Source organism: Solea solea, chromosome 5 (genome assembly GCF_958295425.1).
Source record: "Solea solea chromosome 5, fSolSol10.1, whole genome shotgun sequence".
NCBI classification, from domain to species: domain Eukaryota; kingdom Metazoa; phylum Chordata; class Actinopteri; order Pleuronectiformes; family Soleidae; genus Solea; species Solea solea.
The window spans coordinates 6,742,564-6,763,609 of NC_081138.1; the positions used below are offsets into that span (position 1 = coordinate 6,742,564).

Genomic DNA, 21,046 nt, shown 5'->3' on the forward strand with positions numbered 1-21,046 from the left:
CTAAAGCAACACTGTAGTCTTCGCTTGGGATCGGCCAGTTTTCTTTTAAGCCCGATGGTCTTCGCTCGATAAAACTTTGATTGGCTGTGTTGAGCTGGGAGTCAGTTCATTGTTGATGTTGGCAGTAGGGGTGGGAATCTTTTAAAAACAGTGTATTTAAAGATCCACCATTAAATACTCAATGGAATTTACTTCCATTGACATTTATTCAAACAAAAAGGAACAACATATTTCACTGGAAACCAGGCAAAGTGTAAATCCATTTTTGAGTTTGAAGATTCGTCATCGCTTGCTAAATTTTTCGCTCCTCTGGGGTGATCCCAAAGTGCTCCCAGGCTAGCCGAGAGATATAATCCTCCTGTGTGTCCTGGGTGAAACGTCGCACCCGAAACAGAGGAGGCATTCTAACCAAATGCCTGAACGACCTTAGCTGGCCCCTCTCACCGTGGCGAAGCAGCGGTTCTACTCTGAACCTCTCCCTCTCCCTCCTTGCAGACCCTGCTCCATTCTGCCTCCACAAATCACAGAAAATACATTTTACTGCCAGAAGTAAAGTAGGCAGTTGTTGCATATGTTGGTTGTGGTGCCAAATAGAGCTTCACCTAACGATTCAGTTATTATGTGTATCAAGATATGACATATGTAGTTTGGCAGTGAATGTTGTCGGAGGTGAAGAGCTCCATTTAAGCGGACACTCAGTGTTCACAGTTCCAGGCACAGAGCAGTTACCTTGTCCTGTGCTTTTGAAATTATCCGAAAATGTGGTTTGTGTATCAAGATATGACATATTTATAGTTTGGAAGCGACAAGCAAAACATGTCTGCTGAAGGTCTTCGTCTAAAATACTCCCAACAGTTTAGATGAGCGTGAGCTAAGAACGTTTGTTTTAACTTCAGCTTGTTCTCCATTCATCCTTTGACCGGGAGTTTGTGTCTTACTTCAGTGCAATGCGTCGACGCACGTCATGCAAATTGACACATTTCTAAATTGATTACATTTATGAATCGACCATCCATAGTGCCGAAGTATTTTCGTTTGGTTTCACACAGTGCTACATGTTGTGTGGTTGTCCAGCTTGCTTCTTCCCCAGTACTTTGGGGAAGCCAACATTTTTCCCCATGTCAGCTTTTAATCCAGATTGTGCTGGTTGGATTTTACACTTTAGCGATAGATTTTGGAGCTTTATATCCGAGTTAAAATCCAAGCCGACTCCATTTCATGGACTATAATAGGGATGAGCCGATATGATTCTTGGTGTCTTTCTGAGACTGGTCAGAATCACTGGATCGGATATCAGAAAGAGAAATATGTCAAATCCGATACAACCCAAAAATCTGATGCATCGCATGTTTCACTTTGCACAGACTGTAGAAATGTAAATAAAAATCAGCAACAGCATTTTTAGCTGAGTCATGTTGTGTGCTGTTTATTTCCTCTTTTGGTCTTTGAAATTGCTTGAAATGGCTGTAGGTGATAAATTCATCAGCACAGCTTTGTAGTTCAAGTGACTGTATCAGACTGATATCCGTAGGTTGCGATACCAGTATCATAAAAGTGGTATTGAGCCCTCCCTAGTCTGCAGGCAGCAGAGGAGGTTGTAGAGGTTCAAATTGTGTAAGTCACATTATGATCTGTTAATTCATTGACATTAAAAAGAAACTTAATGCATGAATAAACTTGCACACAACCCCCTCAATGCATTTTGATTCACTCTAATTTGTTCCATGTATTATCATTTGTTTACATAATGAAACATTATCATTATTGAGCAAACAGTACTTTATCAATCCCTGGAGGCCTTAATTATTGAAATAACCGAGGAAATGAAATTGATTTAAAATGGTTTAGAATAATGAATAACTTTGTGTTACAAGCAAATAAACATTATTTTCTAATGAAAAGGAAAGATTATTTGTTATCAAACACAATTGCACATATGCCCCAGGTTTTTCATTGTGAGAATGGTAATTGTGTACAGAATGGAATAAATGTTCCATTATAAAATATATCAATTGCCTACCTTTTTGATATAAAGCTCATATTTAACAGCATGTTTTGAAGTTGTGAAATAAGCTGAATTGTTTATCATCTTAGTGCAACACACACATATGAAATATGCAATGTCTAACTGTGATCACTAAATGTCAGACAGCAGCAGACTTTAGCTCTTGATTAGAGACACAGGCTCACTGCTGATGTGTCTTATTCTTTTTTTTTAATTAGGGATAAGCTGATACGATTTTCATTATCGGTATTGTCAAAATCCCTGGATCACAAATCACAAAGATAAAAGTGAAAAATCCTATATATTGTATTCTTCTCTATGCACAGACTGTAAAAATGTCAATACAAATCAGTAACAGCATTTTATCATGTTGTGGGGCTGTTAATTTCTTCTTTATGGGGGAAGAATATTTGTTGCACAGTTGGGGAATTGATCTTTGAGGTAGCTAGAAATGGATAGCACAAATAGGTTGTAGCTAGCTAGTTTAAAACAGTGGTAAGCAACTGTATTTGCATCAGTATTTGGTCCAGCAGATGATTTACAAAAATCTGATTTTTCTTCACAAAAACCTTTCTGAGAATTCTGAGCCTTTATGCTAAAAAAAAATGACATACAGTATGTTTGGTCTTAAAGTTAAAAATAATATTGTTGTAATGGATAGCCAAGTTAATAACTATTAGCATATGTCTGGCTCAAAGAAGAAGCAGTTCACAAAAATGAAATGATGCACAATAATTCTTAGCAGTAAATGGGAAAGAACATCCACATTATCACCAGGTGACTATTGTTATCTTAAGTCAGCTCACAAATGTGGGTTTTTGTCTTGGACCTGAGACGTTTTAAGACACTAGCAACAGTCAGTGGCACATTTTTGTTACTTTTTTACATTATCGATTTTCTAAATTAATCCTTTTTGTACAAAATTGGATAGAAAAAATCTGGCTTTGCCTGATGAAGATATGATGTTTTGGCCAGATTCGATTGCTTAAAAAAAATTGGCCCTAGGCAGGCCAAACTTACTTGCCGACCCCTGGATCGAAATGGCTAAAATGACTTTATCGGACTGATAACAGTATCAGCAGATACTCGAGATTGTGATATCGGTATTGGACACAAAAACGTGATATCATGCCATCCTTAGTTTTTACCAGTGAATGGTTTGTCAAAAGGTAATCAAGGTCAAATTATTGTGAATTATATAAATCAAGATGTTATTGAATACTACTTATGTGAATTCTATGTTTGCTTGTGTTCTCTTTTTAGTTTGAGGAGGAGTACGAGAGGAGACAGGAGGCGCAAGTGTCACTGGTTAAGTGTGAAGAAAAAGTCACTTTACTCCAAGCTGAGCTACAAGCCTTCAAGTCTCAGGTACATGACCGATATGCTTTTGTTTTCAGTATAAAATAGAAACTCACTGTTATTTTCATATTTCAAAATCAATTGATTAATCTGTCGATTATTATCTGAATTTGGTCCGTAAAAAGTCCGAAAATGTTGAAAAATGTTTAGTGGTGTTTCTCAAACCTGGAAATAATGAAAAACATTAATTAAAATTATTACACAAACCGATTAATCAAGGATCAAAATATTTGACTATCTATTTATGAATCGATTAAATGTTCGTGCAATAGTGCAGAATTTTGTGACATTTAGTCTTTAGGTGATTTAAAATGTGAATAAAAAAAAATATATACATGAAATATTAAATTCAAGAATAGAGCTGTAAATCAACTCTGCAGTTACTCTTTATTATGAGATATTCTTGTTATTTCGGGTGGTATTTGGGAATGGGGGCGGTTTAATCCAGTGGAGCCTGCAGTTTGGTTTCTGACATGGAGGCTGCCTCCTCTGGCTGGTTGACACCAAGTCTAATGAGAACACTGACCAGTCCTCCATGTTGGCCATTTCTAATTCTCTGATCTCTATCCCAAAAGAGGAAATTGTTCTAAAAAAAAAAAAAAAAGAAGCAATTTATTCTGACAACCCTCTTCAGCCCCACGACTGGGCCTCACTTTAACATCACCCCCTCCTTCCCACCCTCCCCCTGGTGCTCCAGAGAGTTGCTCCCACGCCCTGGCACTGCAAGATAACTGCACACTCAGAGAAGGGGAGAGGAGGAACTTCCTTTTTATTCTGCTGATAAGTTTTCAATTTGAGAGAGCAAACACAGAGCGAATACTCAAATAGCACCTCGGGTTCAATGATGGTACTATGTTTAGCCAATGCAGCTTTGTCTCGCTGTCTTTTTTTCTGTCCGTGCTTGTGTCATTGGAATTCTCCCTCACACACACACACACACACACACACACACACACACACACACACACACACACACAAATACAAATGTACACTTGTTAATTCAGCAAAGATCCTCCTCTCTCTGGAGGCAGTGGCAGAGTAAGGGCCCAGGGCTGACCTTTAGTGTGCGTCTTTAATCTAAAACTGGTGCATGGATCAATAAACCATTTGCTCTGTATCATACAATTTACGAACCTTTGTGGTCCCTGTTATAACACTTTTTTTAGCCTTGGAAAGAAAAGAAAAAAACCCAAATCATTGTGGATTTGTTCTGGGCAGAATTTGGACCATTTATGAGTGTTTGGTTTGACCTGTGCTTGGGTGGTTGAAAGAACACGCCTCTGTTAGCCAGGAAAAGCAGACTCTGACATACTTTGACAGATACAGGAGTTTGTTTCCTTCTGTTTTTTTTTTTTTTTACCTCCCCACATTCAGTTGTATTTCTTTTTTATTCCTTGAAATGTGAGTTCGCAGTTAGTACTGTATGTGTGGAGCAATGTCTAAAGAAACATTTTCCCATACTCTCTAGTCTGCCACTAGATTTGTTTTAGCGGTTCTCTAATGACCATACAGTATAATTATTAAGTCACTTTATTTGAGCACATCCCAAAAATGTAATTAATGTTACTTTTTTTATTAATGTTACTAAAATCTATGTTTATCCTACTTTTTCATGTCAACAAATATCTGCTGTGAAGGTCAATTACACCAGGCTTATTATTAGAAACAAAATATTTTCTAATCAATCATTGTTAACTAGAATTAAAATGTATTTCATGACGTATGCAAAAATCAATTAATCAATTATGAAATACGTTTTCAGATTACTGCTTCTTAATGGAATACTTTGAAATTAAAGTAAATTAACATCAACAACAACGGTATGTTTCCTAACACAGGGTGTGTGATGACAGTGTTGTAAATTACAAAGCCTCTTTAATTTGGCCAACAGTTAAATTTTTGATCCAATAGTTGCTCAGAATCTTGAGTGATAACTGTATGTTATGTGTATGAACCTACATGTGTCTCTTTTTACTACCTACCTAATCAGTTTGGAGCTGTACCTGTGAGCCTGCCCTCTGCCCACGTTCAATCCTCAACGCTACCATCCGGGGCATCCACTCACACTCCAGTACCTGGGTTGCCAGCACCCCCTCCTCCACCTCCTCCTCCGCCTCCTTTACCTGGTTGTCTTGCCCCACCTCCTCCACCCGGAGTGCCTCCTCCATTTGGTGCCCCTCCTCCACCCCCTCTTTTTGGGTTTCTTCCCCACCATGCACTGCCTTACGGCCTAAGGCCGAAGAAGGAGTTCAAACCAGAGACTTCCATGAAGCGCCTGAACTGGTCCAAGGTAAGACACAATGATGTGTTTTTTAAAATTTCATTTCATTTCATATCATTTCATGACTTCATCAAAGGCATCAAAAATATTTCTATCAAGTTGTTTGTCAAAGTGAGCATAATTTAATGCTTAAGGTAAAGAAAAAGAATATGAATTTGCTACTTTGTCACTACATTTGATCACAGTACAATTTAGGCATGTACTTTCTAACTGACATCTGGTAGAGGCCAATTTCTGTGCGTCGCTGCTATTGTTCATTCTGATTACAGATTACAGAGCTCACACTGCATACTATTTTTTTTTACTGTTTGTTTGTTTCTTTCTTTCTTTCTAACATAGAAAACGGACCAAAGAAAACAAATGCAGATGGGCATTCCACTGCAGGCAGTTATTGGCACACAAAATATTTAAATTTACATGTTCGGAAATGTAAAGTATAAAGTAAACTTAATCTGTTGATCATGATATTGACATTGTACCAGCAACTTTCGCTGTAGTTTTAGTATCTAGGCTGAATCATAAATATCATAAATATTATGGAAGCTACAACTACAAAAATGTAGGTTATAAATAAATCACATAGATATAAATCACGCAAAGATTCTCTCACTGGACACACAAATTATAGCCTAAACACATGTGTACATTTGTCAGTAGTTGAAAGCGCAAGATACGCTAATTGAAGCAATATTTTTCTGTTAATATTTTTTCGGGCTTAGTTTTCTATGTCTTACTAATACAAACATAGGCTACTGTAGCTGGTCTGAAGACATGGCTGTTTGCACTTTAGTAGTCCTGCTTCAGTGTTCACAGTATTGTTGTTTTGTCAACTAATTTTTCACCATTTTCCAACTTTAGGGGAAACTTAAATGCATGTTAATTAAAGAACATAACTAGCACGAATGATAGATACATTTTAAATGTATCTGTATAATGTAGATTATTATTATGTAAATTATTCAATTATGGATCATTGACGATGCATTACAATTTTTCTTTGAAAACATGGAGCAGTCATTGTGAAATATAATCATGCTATAATCAAAGCTTTATAATTGTCATAGCAGTAGGAATGGTAATCCAAACCAATTACGGATGAGCCGATACTGCATCGGACAGATACACATGTAAACTCCAATACAATCCAACAGTCCTATGTATTGAATGTTTCACTATGCACAGACTGTACAAAAATTAAATAAAAATCAGTAACAGCCTTTTAGCTAAGTCCTCTCGATGGGAGAAGAATATTTGTGACACAGTTGGAGCTTGATACACAAATGTGTTGTTAACAGCATCATAGTTTAAAAGGTTTAAAATCACTGTAGCAGACAGATATCAGCATCTAACACATTGTGCCATTCCTAACGCCAGTCGTGAGGTATTTTGAGATTCAGACCCCTGGTCGTAAAAAGGCAAAAAAGGACAGCTTTAAAATACTGTCACAACAGCCCAGAACTCTAAAGGGTTAACAAAAAGTTTTGCACAATAAAATGAAAATGTATGCCATGAATTTATAGTAGCCTTTTTTCCTCAGCTCTTAACTTTGTTCCTGATGTTCACCGGCAGCACTTGAACACTGCAGATGTTTTTCAAAGAATTACAAACAACTTCCTCATTTTGTGCCAAGCCAGTAATAACTGAAGATAGCAGATGATCATGTGCTGTAATCAGAGTAGCCTCAGTGCTACCTCTACAGATGTTATTCCCTGTAGAGCAATATTAGTTCACAACACATGTAATCAGTTTGGGGGTTTGATTAATAATTTAACGTCAGGTGTACACTGGTACAGATGTTTAGCAAAGTAAAACATATGCTTGAAATTTGACATTAGCCTTTTAGCAGGACATGAGGAGGACCTGTCTTCTGGCACAGCTGTGTGAGACCCTCACATATGGTCATATTGTAGGAAAAGCTGTTGTGAAACTTTTACTAGAGTGCCTCAGTTAATTTTAAAGACTAAGCAAAGTAAATGTGTTTTGACAGACAGGATGACCTCCTGACAACCTAGCAGTAGCTTAGGTTTAACAAGTAATAATATTGATGCGGTACTGTATTGTTATGACTGTGTAAGCAAGTGGTCATTTGGTCACATGGGCTGCAGGCACCCCGTCTGAGGCACATTTTCCCTGACCTCAGTGGAATGTAGAAGGCCAGTAATCCTAAACTTTTCAATCTAACTTCAGTCCATCATGTCCTCACAACAACATATAGGATCCATAGATGCAGAGGGTCCACCTGCCAAGCACCATGTCACATTAGCATTAGCTGGGGGTGCTGGCTACAGCGACTGCAGTCACATAGCTCATTCAAATGTCATCTGCTGCCGAACTCCTGTGTCTTCTTCCCTTGCAAAGAACCTAAATATGCAGCAAAGTCTCTCACACATTAGTACAGATCATATGTGTCGACCTAAATGTAAAGCAACAATGATTTGTATCGCAGCTGCACATCATGCAAGACCATGCACTCCTGTCTCATCACCATAGACTGCTGATGCATATTCTTAACCTGCCTTTGACACATTTCTTTAAAGTTCCTTGAGCTTTTCTCGGTTTTCCACTCTAATATTTACACCTTAACCTCATGCACAAGCAGATCGCACTCCTCCTCAGCAGAGACTTGTTCCTACATTTGCCATTTAAATAGCAGTGTGCCAGCCACAGGCGCGCCTTCTTTTTAAAGGGGAATGACAAATAGATAGATAGAAAACTCTGATTGGTTTAGTAAATGTTACGGCCAAATACACGAAATACAACCCCTTTGCACCTCGCGATTCGTTTTGTGCCAGGATTACATGCTGTGAAAATAGCAAACTTGCAATTGGATATTGCCTTATGGGCTTGTGTCACACACTTTAGACCATGCATTCTAGATTCTCTAAATAGAGCCCATAGTGTTGTCTTTAGCTCAGGGTTGGCAGTGACTTCAAGTTTACTGTGTAGGGTTCATTCTCTGAGACACTGATAATGTAAACAAATGCTTGAGCATTCTTTAATTGTTCATTTTGAAAATGTTAAAATATTGAATAGAAAGAGTCGTTCTCTTGCAAGATGTCAGACCTCTTGGATCATCAAAATCTCATGATTGTTTGCCCAGAGGACACAAATCCACAACAGTATGGAAACACTTCTGTTATTGCAATATTGTATAATTAACAATACCATAGTCCTCAACATTCTTTTTCCTTACATAGACTTAGTTTCTCACAATAATAGAACTTGTGCTGCAGTTTGTTTTGTTGGCAAAATGGTCTCTCTTTTCCGGGGAAATGAAAGAAGGAATAAAATGCACAGTGATATGAGCAGCTTCTGAATATATATATTAACTTTAACTTGTTAAAACAATACACTGTAAATAGAGGTAAGAGGATTGTGTAGTAAAGAACATTAATGTGTTAAATATGGGGAACTATTAATTATTTTATTTAATTGTATCTGTGCTTTTTGCCTTTCGCTTTTATTTTTACATTTCGTGACACTGTGGATATTTTCAACAGAATTTTTCAATTAATCTTCTCTATCTGCAATTTACAACATGTTGCTTGTATATATATATTCGTTGGAGACCTTAATTTGTGACTGTCCTGTTTTTCTCATTTCCCTTTGTGAGAGCTATAATGCAAAGTGTTTACTATAAGTGCTGTACTGTGGCTGTGTTTTCAGATCTGTCCTCAGGAAATGTCAGAGAGCTGCTTCTGGGTGCTGGCTGATGACAACCAGTATGCGAAACCAGACTTGCTGAGCAGAGTTGCTCTCACTTTTGGTTCACAAAGAACAGGTCAGTTTTTTTTGCTTTTACATCCATCTGGCTGTACTATTCTGTTCTCTTTTATTTCGGGCTGTCACGCTATTTTCTTTCTTTCTTAATGCACAGATTTGTCAAACTGTTCATCCTGCATAATGTTATTTAGTCACTGCTCATTTTCCCATCACGGGCATATGAAGTTTAACTGACTCTTAAAACACAAAATAAAAATCCCAGTCAGCATGACAGAACCTCACCCGAACATTGTAATTTTAAAATGAGCTTTTTCACCTCTTTCTGTGTTCTGGCTATGTACCTTATAGCTATACAATATTCCTCAAGATTCATAATCTTAAAGGTCCAGCGTTTAACACTGTTTGTTTGCCCAAATTGAATATACTACTCATAAGTATGTCTAAAGGTGTGTAATTGCTTCAATGCTTTTTTTAAATGTTCTTAAAGCAAAAGCCATGCTTTAACAGAGGCCGCAATCTTGTGTTGCCATGTTTATACAGGGTTTTAACATGGCAGAGTATGGGTTTTGCCTTTTAGACATTATCCTTTCTTGAATTTGAAGGCCACCATAGTTCCCTGATGTGCTTGGGAAAAAGAGGGGTGAGCAGCGGAGCCCTCAATTTATTACAGTCTGCAGTCTCACCATTAGGTGTCACTAATTCTGCGCAGAGACACCTTACATCTCAGCATTAGCAGCATAATGTAATTTATGATTTCATAAGGTATTTCTTATGTCATTGACCATTAATCTTCAGTGATTTTTTTTATAAGATAGTCCGTTATTAATCTGCACCTACTCTTCTTTCTCTACTTCTTATTCTGTCTCTTCTGACTGTGGCATATACTTTATATACATATGTGTATATAGATATATTTTATAAATCTATATAATTATATTTCTGTATGTACATATATACTGTACATACAGTCAGTTGTGAAGATAATGTTTTTAAACAGGGCTGTGCTAAAAAAAAAGGGGGATTTGGCAGAATATGGTGAGGTAATCCTTTCTGGTACGTGTATCACTTCAGATGACACGTCAAACAAGTCCATTGCAGTTGCTGTTAAAGGTTAATAAAGCAGCTGTTGTTACTTCTGAATAACTGTTTATTCTCTATCAAGTATTGTAGCATGGCTCTGTAGAAAACACCCTTGTTTTTACGTTTTGTTAATATATTTTGTCATCATTTACATGAAGAAATTATTAGAATTGTCAAAAAAACTATTCATGTAAAAATTGGGATTCTTATCCTCTGATTCTAAATAGCTTCAAAACTTCCAAAAACATTGGAACATAACATAGCTTCAATTATGATAGGCATAGCTTGTTTCATTTCAAAAGCCCTGTGGACATTACAGCATCGTAGAAAACAAAGGCTTCAGTTTTATGATTGCAAGTGAGCCAAGGTATGTCAGACCCTTACATAGCCTTTTCAGGTTATACCCTGGATACTTGTGCAAGTTCAACTTAAGTAAATGTAATTGATTTTCTTGGATTAACTTGTGTTTACGTTGCCTTTTACCAAATATAAAAGCGTCCTTATCTTGCAAACACTTTGCTCTGATTTCATGATGATCAGAACTTTTCTTAGCACACAACAGCAAAGTAGACCCTCAAATTATCAGCTCTATGTATTGAATAGGAAATTGTTTTGAAACGAAAATCGCTTTTTAATCGAATCATGACCCAAGGAATCGGAAATTGATTGACACCTCTAGAAATGATAAACAAAGAGCCCATCTCCATCTGAACAGATACTGTTTGACATTTCACATCTTAACAGTCTCTAACCAGTCACTCTGCAGTCCTTGCTGAGTCAGAGTCCCCGAGGTCGTTGTGCTGTTTTAGATTTTGGTGAGCTGTACATACTGCTCCTGATGGTAATGCTGCAGATGTATGCATGCGCATTAGTATGGTTGGCAAGATCAGGAATATTCATGTACAAGGTTGTTAACGTGATTAAAGATACAGCGAGAGGCAGCAAGAGATGTTATCAGTCTTGTCCTCTCCTGTGCTTGGACTATTAGTCCCTTCTCTGATGATTTATTCACATCTATTTTTTTTTCTTTCACGTCTTGTCACTGAGTCAGCCAGCTTACGACAATTTGAATTATTCATCCAGTCATCTACCTGTCACTACTCAATGCTACTCCTCTCGGGGTGCATGAGACCCCCCTACATACCAGTGTTCCCTTGTTCTCCACCGTTAAGATCTAGAATAATGGAGAGTGATCTAAATGGCGAATGGAATGATACCCCAACAGCAGGCTATTTGTTAATAGGGTCCCTCTTTTTTAATAGGGAAAAAAAAAACATTTTTATTCCAATGATCTGATATTGATGCATAAAATTGCAATATCTTTGAATTAATTCCTTTTCCGTTAGTCATCCTGTTAGTCTCAAGTCAAGAGAGATGATTAAAGTGAACTTGAAAACATGGCAGAACCAGTGGGAGGCTCCTCGACTGAAGGCATAGCCAAGCAGCTACAAAGACTGAGCATAGTTTTAAAGCTTTTAGTTTGCTGAGAATCTCTGTCGTATCTAAGCAAAACTATAAATAAAGTAACTGAAATGATATTCAATCACAAATCAAACTGAATCGAGACTAAGTGAGTCACAATCAAAATTTGGACCTTGGTGCCGATACCCTGTCTATCTGTGAGGGCAGTTGTTTCATACTCTTGTATGAGGACTGCCCCCTACCTCATACTGACAAAAGAGGAAAGAACCTACTACATTTAAAATATAATTATAAACTAAATAAGTTTTTTAATGCAAAACTATAATAGCACTTTCACTTAGGATCCAGCAGGGGACGCTCGCAATATGTCCTACCTTTTGGGGACTTGTAAAAACAGTGACTTTGGCAAAAGCAGCAGCAGCGACAGCCCCTTGGGGATACAAGACACGAGAGAGTCTCTCCTCTCTGCAAATAACAAGCTGCCGCTCTGGTGGAGAGACGTGGGCTGCACCAAATACCAGCAACTCTCAAAAGTTGGCTCAAATATCTGTATGTGTCGGGGACATCTGTGCACTCTGAGAGCTTGTTCATATCTGTGGGTAATATAATAAATAAAGAGAGAGAGACACACATTCAATCCCAATAAGGTTGAAAGACTTGTGTTTCTGGCAAATAATATTAGAAATTAATGTGGGGCGTTTGCCGGAACTATTGCTTTTCACAAGTCCAGTTTTCCTTGTTTTGCTTCTTACCTCTGTGATACAAGACAGTAATTCAGTCAGCTTGCTTTGTTAGCTCCACTCCATGAGTACTTCAGGTGTTCATGTATTTGTAAAAAAATGTATATGTACATTTTTTTCAAAAAAAAGGAAAGAAAAAATAATACACTGGGTACCTCACGATACAATACGCAATACATGGTCCACGATATAATCACGATAAGATGATTCTGATACATCACAATATCTAACTGAAGAAAACAAAATGAATGTCTGAAAAGTGCAGGATTTCTCTATTTATTCACACCATAGAGAAAAAAGTGAATAAAGTCTATGTATTGGAACGTAGATGGGGCATCGCTTACCGTAGTTTCCTCCGCCATTATCCCGCTGCAAACGTCCTCTACTTAAGCCAGGTAACTTCCGCCCAGTTATTCCTTATTAATTTGAGCAGCACTGCCGTAAGGGGACATCAAGTAGCGGCGAGTGAAACTGGCAGGGACTGTTTACTTTAGAGCACCTAAATTTGTTGATTTAAAATATTGGTTTTTTTTCCCAGCTCGTATCAATTCTCTTATTGCATGTGGAAGTTTGCCGATATATCACCGACTTGATACATTTTGACCCATCACTATTATCTTACATTTAAAAATCATTGCACCCACAAAATTCTAAATGCTTTGCGACCCCTCCGTGAAGCTTTGTTTACCCCTCAGTGGACGTTGGAAATGGTTGTGAAACTGTGTTAGGGTAATGACCTGGAGCTTCTACACATGCACACATTGTGTACTAATTTAAAGTAACCGTAATTATCATTGTATGAGGAGACAAGCAAACCAAGTGTGTTGCCTTTTCCAGTATGCCATCTGTCTGGTTTTCTTACTCGTCATGAGCCATGCATTTTAGATATGGCAAGGAAGGCATGAAACATTTGACCAGTTTCAAACCTTTGACATTGTTCTCAGTGTTGTTTTCCTCCGTCTCTTCCTGTCCTGACTCCCTGTGGAGGTTGTAGGAACAGCATAGCTGCTGGGCTCAGCTGTCTCACACACAAACACACTGGTGCTGCTGCTGCTGCTGTGTGTCGGCGAGTGTCCCTGTAAAGTATGTGCACATGGGCCTGTTGTCTTATGAACACAGCCATGTAGCATCATGTTTCATCTCACTTAAGAGCAGCAGCATCTGGATCAGCATTAAACATTAAAAAAGGACACAGGGTGAAACAGTATTCACTCAGTTTTTCCTCATTCAATTTTAATTTTTGTCCCTTCAGACTCCCCTATTGTTTGGAAATGTTTGTGCTTTTCACAGTAGAAAATCCCTGCTATTCTGTACACAAACTGCTGAATGTGGTTGGAGAACTGTTTGTTTTCAGACCATCTTTATATTTTTTGCAGCCCACAAGTTAATCAAGTGTATAAAAATACAGGCAGGGCAGGGCAATATGGCTTATAAATAATACAAATCTGGATATTTTTAGTCTATATCTCGATATACGAGCTATATGGGGATGCACACAGGTTGTTTCTCTAGAAAAGTTTTCTTTTGAGATATTTGTGCTTCTCAAAGGAGACTGACAATACCCTGTAAATACAATCTAAAATAAAATATCTACTGTTCATGATCTAATTTACATGATCTTAAAATTAAAGACGTGTGATGAAGTGACTTTTGATGACAATTCCATTAATCAATATATAATATTTAATTTATGATTTTTAGTGTGTTTCACAAATTTATTTAATAGAATAAATATATATATATAATCAATGCAACAGGCTTTAAAACCAGGTAAGGTTAACACCGATGCCTAATAATGATATGACAATATCCAAAATCTAAGATATCTTGTATGTCACAATATCGATATAATATCCATATTTGTCCAGCTCAAAGTGACTGTGAATAATTTTTTTTATCGTGGTAAGATAAGACTCAAACTACACATTTCACCATAGTTTATATTACTTTATTTTGAAGAATTAAAACGTATAATATTCACATTTTCAATATCGTCTTTGGCTCCTCTGTTTGTCTATGAGCATGGATATAGAGAGTGTGATGCTTGGCAAAGGGTCATTGCCACTTTAACAATTCTCCCCGGTGAACAAATTGCGATTAATGGCTGTTTCTTAGCGTTAGGGAATAGGTCAGAGTGAGACTACTGAATAATGTGAGTTGATATCGTGGCTCATTTCTCAAATCTGTGTTCATTAGCTGTAAATGTCTGACACGCACGTCCTCTCCCAAAAAAATAAATAAAAAAATGATAAAAAATAATGAAGGCTTTCAATTAAGAGGAGAACAGTGAGGAGACATCATTTTGTTGTGTTTGTAAGGTTATGTCTTCAGTTGCAATTGAGCAATAGCAGAGTAACATTAACACAGGTGCATGGTGGTGAATAGAAATGAATACAAATTGGGTGTTTGCTTATTTATGCTGATTTATCTGGTAAACATTTGAATGGTTACATCCATTGGGATTTAAGCAATAGGTGGAAGCGTTTTCTTTGCGCTTGTTCGCATTCCATTCGCATAGCTGCACACATCTAAGGCTCACAGATAAGAAGTATCAAACCTCTACATCCAATTAAGAAAACCTCCTAATTATCCTGGAGGTGAATGTCACCTATGTTGAAAACATCAGCACACACAACAAATAAACAAACAGACATGCTATGCTGCTAAACAAGGAAAAAAGGGATAACTTTGGAAAGATGGTATGGTGTAAAACAAATATGTTTTTCAACCTGACCACACATTGCGAAGATAATTGGCAAATTAATGTTGAATAGTGCCAGAAATATTACAGCAGATGGTTGCACATTTGGTATCCGATTTTACTCTTCGCTCTTTTAACTATTAAAATTCAAATCACTCTCCTACTAAGCAACAAAGAAAATACATTTGCATGCAGCTCACATTTCACTTAGTATTCAATTAAGAACTAATTAGCGTCAGTGAAATGGATTGTGTTAGCGGGGGGATGCCGGAGATAGTGGAATTTTGTGGACTTCTGCAGCAGATAAGTTGTCATAGATGCCAGTTAATCTTGGAAACTACAAAGGCAACTGCACTTTGATAGAAGCAAGAGAGCTTGAGTTTTATCGGGCAGTTTAATACACACAATGTACAATTACATTGTGTTTAATGGAACTAGATAATTTATATGACTCAAACTGCAAGTAACTGTGGAGTCAAAATATCACATCCTGACATATAAAGCTCTGGATGTCATGTGAAACGCAATCATGGCAGCCTAATATTGTATTTCCATCATGGTACGGTTGGGTTTGGTACCGCATGGTACAGTTTGGAAGGGTAAAGCCCTTGGTCAGGCTTGTGTTTCGACCTTTCCTTGGTGGTGGTGGGTGGTGGGTGGCAGGTGCCAGATGGCTCTGCCTAGTGTGACGTCATACCGGTGTGTTGACAATGAACGACATTGAACGCAACACAGCAGACAACAATGGAGGTCATCCAGCAGCTCTTTTTTTTTCCCCATTTGGTTTGTGGCTGTTTGTCTCAAAGAACACATCAGGTTTTGTATGAGTATAAAATCCAAGTGTCAAAGAGAAAAACATCTGAAAAAACAGGAAAGGGAGTTGTGTTTTATTCTGCTGCCCAATCAGCTGACTGTTGTGGGTGGAGCTGGTAAAGATAGCATTGTTCTTACTGGAAGTGTGAGTGTTGCTTTAGCATCACGTGGCATAACGTTAGCATTACAGTTCGTGTGGGTGATTAAAAACTTTGAAAATGCTTGGATTTCAATGTTGTTTTCAGGATTTGAAATGTGCTTAACATTTCGATAAAGTACTAAAAAATACTGACTGCTTTTCTTCCACAAAAATAGCTTTATTGGCCGAAGTAGTAAATAAATATTGGGCCTGGACCTCACTTTTTTGTGTGACAGTCACTATTATAAAACCCAGTTTTTGTTGTTTATAGCAAAATTCCACCTCTTTTAATATGTTAGCAACACCGTGTATATATTCATATTAGTTTACCACAGTTGCAAGGTGCCCAGAAATCATTAAATATAACCTTAAAAGTGCTGGAATTTGACCTTGGAAAACATGTATGAACCATGGCATTAGCAACGGGCAATGTAATGTAAATAATTGATTTGTTATTATCGCTGTGCAGTCTAGCTCTTGGTAAATCTAGTCTTAGTTCATAATTTACTAGTCCATTGCTTAAAATGCTCTTACATTAGCCTGTCGGCGTCTGTTTTGGTACATCATCTACCATCTTCACTTTGATACAAATAGGGCATTACCTTGGTTGTTTGACGTCAGCTACAGGAGCTCTATAGATGTACAAATACATCAACTATACAAACTCGACAAATACACAAACATAACTGGTTTAGTATTCATGCTGCCAGAGGAAACACTACAGAAGCAAAATGCCTAATATATATCACATTTAATTGCAACCTGCTACAGCAGATCAATGGTGGTGGTCAGATAGGATCGTGTTGCAGGAAAAGAAGGTTGTTGATTTCCCATTTTCCTCACTCAATAAAAGGAAAGGCTCTCTTCCTGTGTAGTTAATTATGACACCCATCCTGTGCACAACCAGGTTGTCTGGGCTATTTTCATTAATGCCTCCTTGCACATTTATCTCTGATTTTAAATGTCACATAACAAGCTTCTGTTGATATAATTGCCAAACTGAATTTAATTTTGTTTAAAATGTATTTTCCATGTTTCTAAGCAGCAACTATAATGTTCCAGATAACGATTTTAGTGCAAACTCTACTGCCCACATTTTCTTTTCAAATACTATTTTATGTAATGGAACAGAAAGGCCACACCTGACCCAAAGATTGAATCTATATTTTAAAAGCTAAGACCAGGAAGCCAGCTTCCATCCTCGCTGTTCTTTTCTACTTCTCCCTGTGTCTGTGTGCTTTTACAACACAGCTGCTGCTCTGTGAGAGTGAAAGCAAGGGGACAGCTTGCTTTGTGTGACACAAAAAAGGCTGTAGACTGGTGTCTGTTTCTGCTTCTGTTCACCAAATAATAAAAGTTCCCATCAACTTTTCAAAACATGGGAAAGGAGTGTTTGTGGAGTGGCTCTGTGTATTGTAGGGGGAATGTCAAACTCAGCTAGCCCTTCACTGTTTCAAATGGCAGGCTTTTCAGGTGAGACATTTCAGGTAACTGGAAAGAATAGTTTAAAAAAATATTTTCTTGAGAGACAGTGAGAGGTTTAAGTTCCTGAGGGAAACGCGTGAGGTTGCTCTAACAGAGCCACTGACAGTGCTATTCCTGCTTTGACTTCTTGTACAGATCTTTTCCTAGGGCGAGTTGAGTCCAACCTTTTTTTATGGGGATTGAATTTTTAAAGGTAAACAAAACTGGCTCGATCCCAATCTCTAATATTGGATTGGAGCAGATCTGTGCAGTTTTTAACTAATCTCCCCAATCTTTTACTCCAGCTGCAGAGTTTCCAACATGAGCTGGCTCTTGTCTACTTTAGTGAGCAGGTCCTTCATGTGGTGCTTTGGTTCAGACTCCGTAAACTAAATAAAATTTTACTTGTAGTTGATTTAATTGATCATATTTTAATATGACACCTTGTTTTGATCCACTCTGGTCTGCCCTCTCTGCTTGGTGTGTTGCGGCTGTAGCGCACACTCATACACACAAACCACCAGTTTAGAAAACTTGGAGAAGCAACATTTTCATCATTTTGCAGTTGCAGTTTAACATAGGGCTGTAACTAATGATTATTTTGGTAATCGTCCGATTTTTTAATTTTTTTAAAATTTGTTATTAGTCACATTATTTATATGTATTCTGAATTCTAGTAATGTAATTGACAAAACCAAATACCTCCTGTATTTCACTGCACTTGACTTGACACATTGGCATACATAACTTATTGCAGGGTTTGGTTGAATACTTGATTGTAATTGGTCAAAAGTGTATAACAGGTCTTTGTTAAGTGTAACAGACTGTTGTCAGGGAGTAATGACACGAATAATCTGATATGTATTAAGGTGGAGAAATCTGGTCAAATGATCAGAGACATCTCTGCTACAATTTTTTGTATTAAATATATTTGGAGAGAATGATACATGCTTTCAGTCTTGTAATATTTCCTTATGTTTTGTCCCTTACACCAGTTCTTTTTAATGTGCTCCAACCTTTTTTTTCTTTTCTTTTGCCTGCGAGAGTCTGGTCACTTCATACCATTGCAACTCAAGGCACGCAGTCCATATTTCCCCCCCCTGGCTTCTTGATATATTATCATCCTCCCAAATTTCATAACTGCAAAGTTATATTTGTTTTATATTTTATAGAGATTAAATCTAAAATCATCTCTGTGGCAATTTTCTCATAAACATAGATAATGTGCACACTTATCTGTTTAGCTCTATATTTATGCATTATTGTTTGTTTCATTTCTTTACCGACACATGTACCAAAACATATGAGTACAGTTCTTCCCATTTCCTCAAGTAGTGCATCTTTTTTAACCCTTTTAATCTGAAATTAGTTTCATGGAGATAACATTTTTAAACAAAACTGCTTTTAAACTGCTCACATACTTTTCATTTTATATCCAAAACGAATTAATTGAATAACAGTTAATTATTTACAGTCTCCAGTTGCATTATGTAGTGCAGACTAGAGAACAGCGCTTCTCCCACTGTCATCTTTAAAGCTCCCTACATTTTTTTTGTTTGGCCAATCCAAGCTCTTCTAAAAACAAATCAGTGAATTTCAGGGAGGCAGTGGTGTCATCATTCTTGTCAGCTTTTTCAGGCAAACCAATCGGCTGGGAAGGGATTTAATTTGTCATCATGTAACTCAAGAAAATAGTTGAAACGTAGTGTGGCCATTCTAAGCTATCCCCAGCTTTAGCCTGTTTTTAGCTGTGTATGCAACACACCAATACAACTTTTTTGCTCTATTACTGTCAAGTTGACTGACATGAAGCTTATGTATGAAAAGTATGAGCACAAATATCCTCTGGTTGGTAGTCATGGAGGGCCACATGCGAGCAAAAAAAGACCCGGGTTTGCGACCGAGGGCCATTCTGTGTGGCGTTTGCATGCTCTCCCTATGTGTGCGTGGGTTTTCTCCAGCTCCCATGGTCAAAAAACATGCAGAGGTCAATTGGGCATTCTATATTGACTGTAGCTGAGAATGTGAGCGTGAATGGCTGTTGCCCTCTAGATGTGGGCCTTGTGATGGACTGGCAACCTGTCCAGGGTGTACCCTGCCTTTCACCCTATGTCAGCTGGGATTAGCATCAGCTTCCCCCTCAACCCTCATGTGGAGGATTAAGCGATAGACAATGAATGAATGAATGAATGAATGAATGGTAGTCATAGTGAAAAAACATTGCCAAACCAATGAAGTTAAAGTTTTCGACAGAACATCCAGCTCAGACAAATCTCTATACCTTTGGTATTTCCATGCATGGCTTGCAAAAACAATCATTCCTCCCACATCATGAAACTCCACAGTGATCCCACATGAATAAATGTTCAGTCCTGTGGTATTTGTCATGTCTGCAGGCTGGAGAGAAAAACTTTTTGCGGCGTCCTTCAGTGTCCGTTGAATATCTTTGGCCATATCAGTAACAAAGTCTGCAGTTCTGTGACAAACCGGCACTTTTGCAATTTGTCTGCTCTCGAGCAGCTCCACTCTGACAACAATGGCTCTTTTACAAATTCTCCTCCTGAATGAAGTTTCACTTTCCTAAGCCACTTGCTCACTTAAACAAAACTTACATGCATCGTTTCGAATAGCATTAACAATTTGTGTTTTGTTCACCCTGACAGTGACTTGACAGGCAGAGAGCTGGAAGGGACCACACTGAAGGACATAGTCATTTCCTAGTAATTTTTTTCCCTTTTACTGCATAAAAAACACACTTGCTGACTGTTATCAGAATCCTGAGGTTGGTAGCACAGTGACACATTGCTTTGCACTGGTGCCTCATAGCAAGAAGGCTTAATTCCTAATCCCAGTTTTGTACGTTCTCACACATGTCTGTCTTTTTGTCTGAGTTGATGATGGATGGGTGGCTGGAGTTCATTTTTAAGTATTTATGAATCATATTGCAGGCCAGATCAAATAGTCTCACAGGTGGAGTATGGCCCAGAGGCCTGATGTCTCCTACCCTTTACTCAACACCATACATGATGCATATTTTATAAATGTATATAGAGCTTGCATGATGCTTTAACATCATCTCCGATGCTGCTGACAGAGTGTGGACCATGCATTTTTCTTGTCCAAGGACTTATTGTAGTGCTATCAGCCTCCGTACATAGAGTTTATGTGAAGATGAAAAGCAGTCAGAAGTTAAATCTTTTACAAAGCAGCTATTCTCTTTTTGAATGTACATATTGTTTACATTCAAGGGCTGCAATTAACCGTTATTTTCATATCTGTAAAATGTCTGTTTTTTAAACCTCAAAATAATTGTTCTTAA

The 21,046-nt window shown here is 37.7% G+C and overlaps 1 protein-coding gene across 3 annotated transcripts in view; it reads left to right on the forward strand.

Annotated features, from left to right (window-relative positions):
• Positions 1 to 21,046, forward strand: part of LOC131459966 (protein diaphanous homolog 3-like) — a 231,728-nt gene that overhangs the window by 45,180 nt on the left and 165,502 nt on the right. For all 3 annotated transcript variants that reach the window (XM_058630164.1, XM_058630166.1, XM_058630165.1), the window contains 3 exons: positions 3,269 to 3,373; positions 5,355 to 5,654; positions 9,312 to 9,426. In XM_058630164.1, the coding sequence (XP_058486147.1) occupies positions 3,269 to 3,373; positions 5,355 to 5,654; positions 9,312 to 9,426 (520 nt within the window). The remainder of the gene's footprint in view (positions 1 to 3,268; positions 3,374 to 5,354; positions 5,655 to 9,311; positions 9,427 to 21,046) is intronic.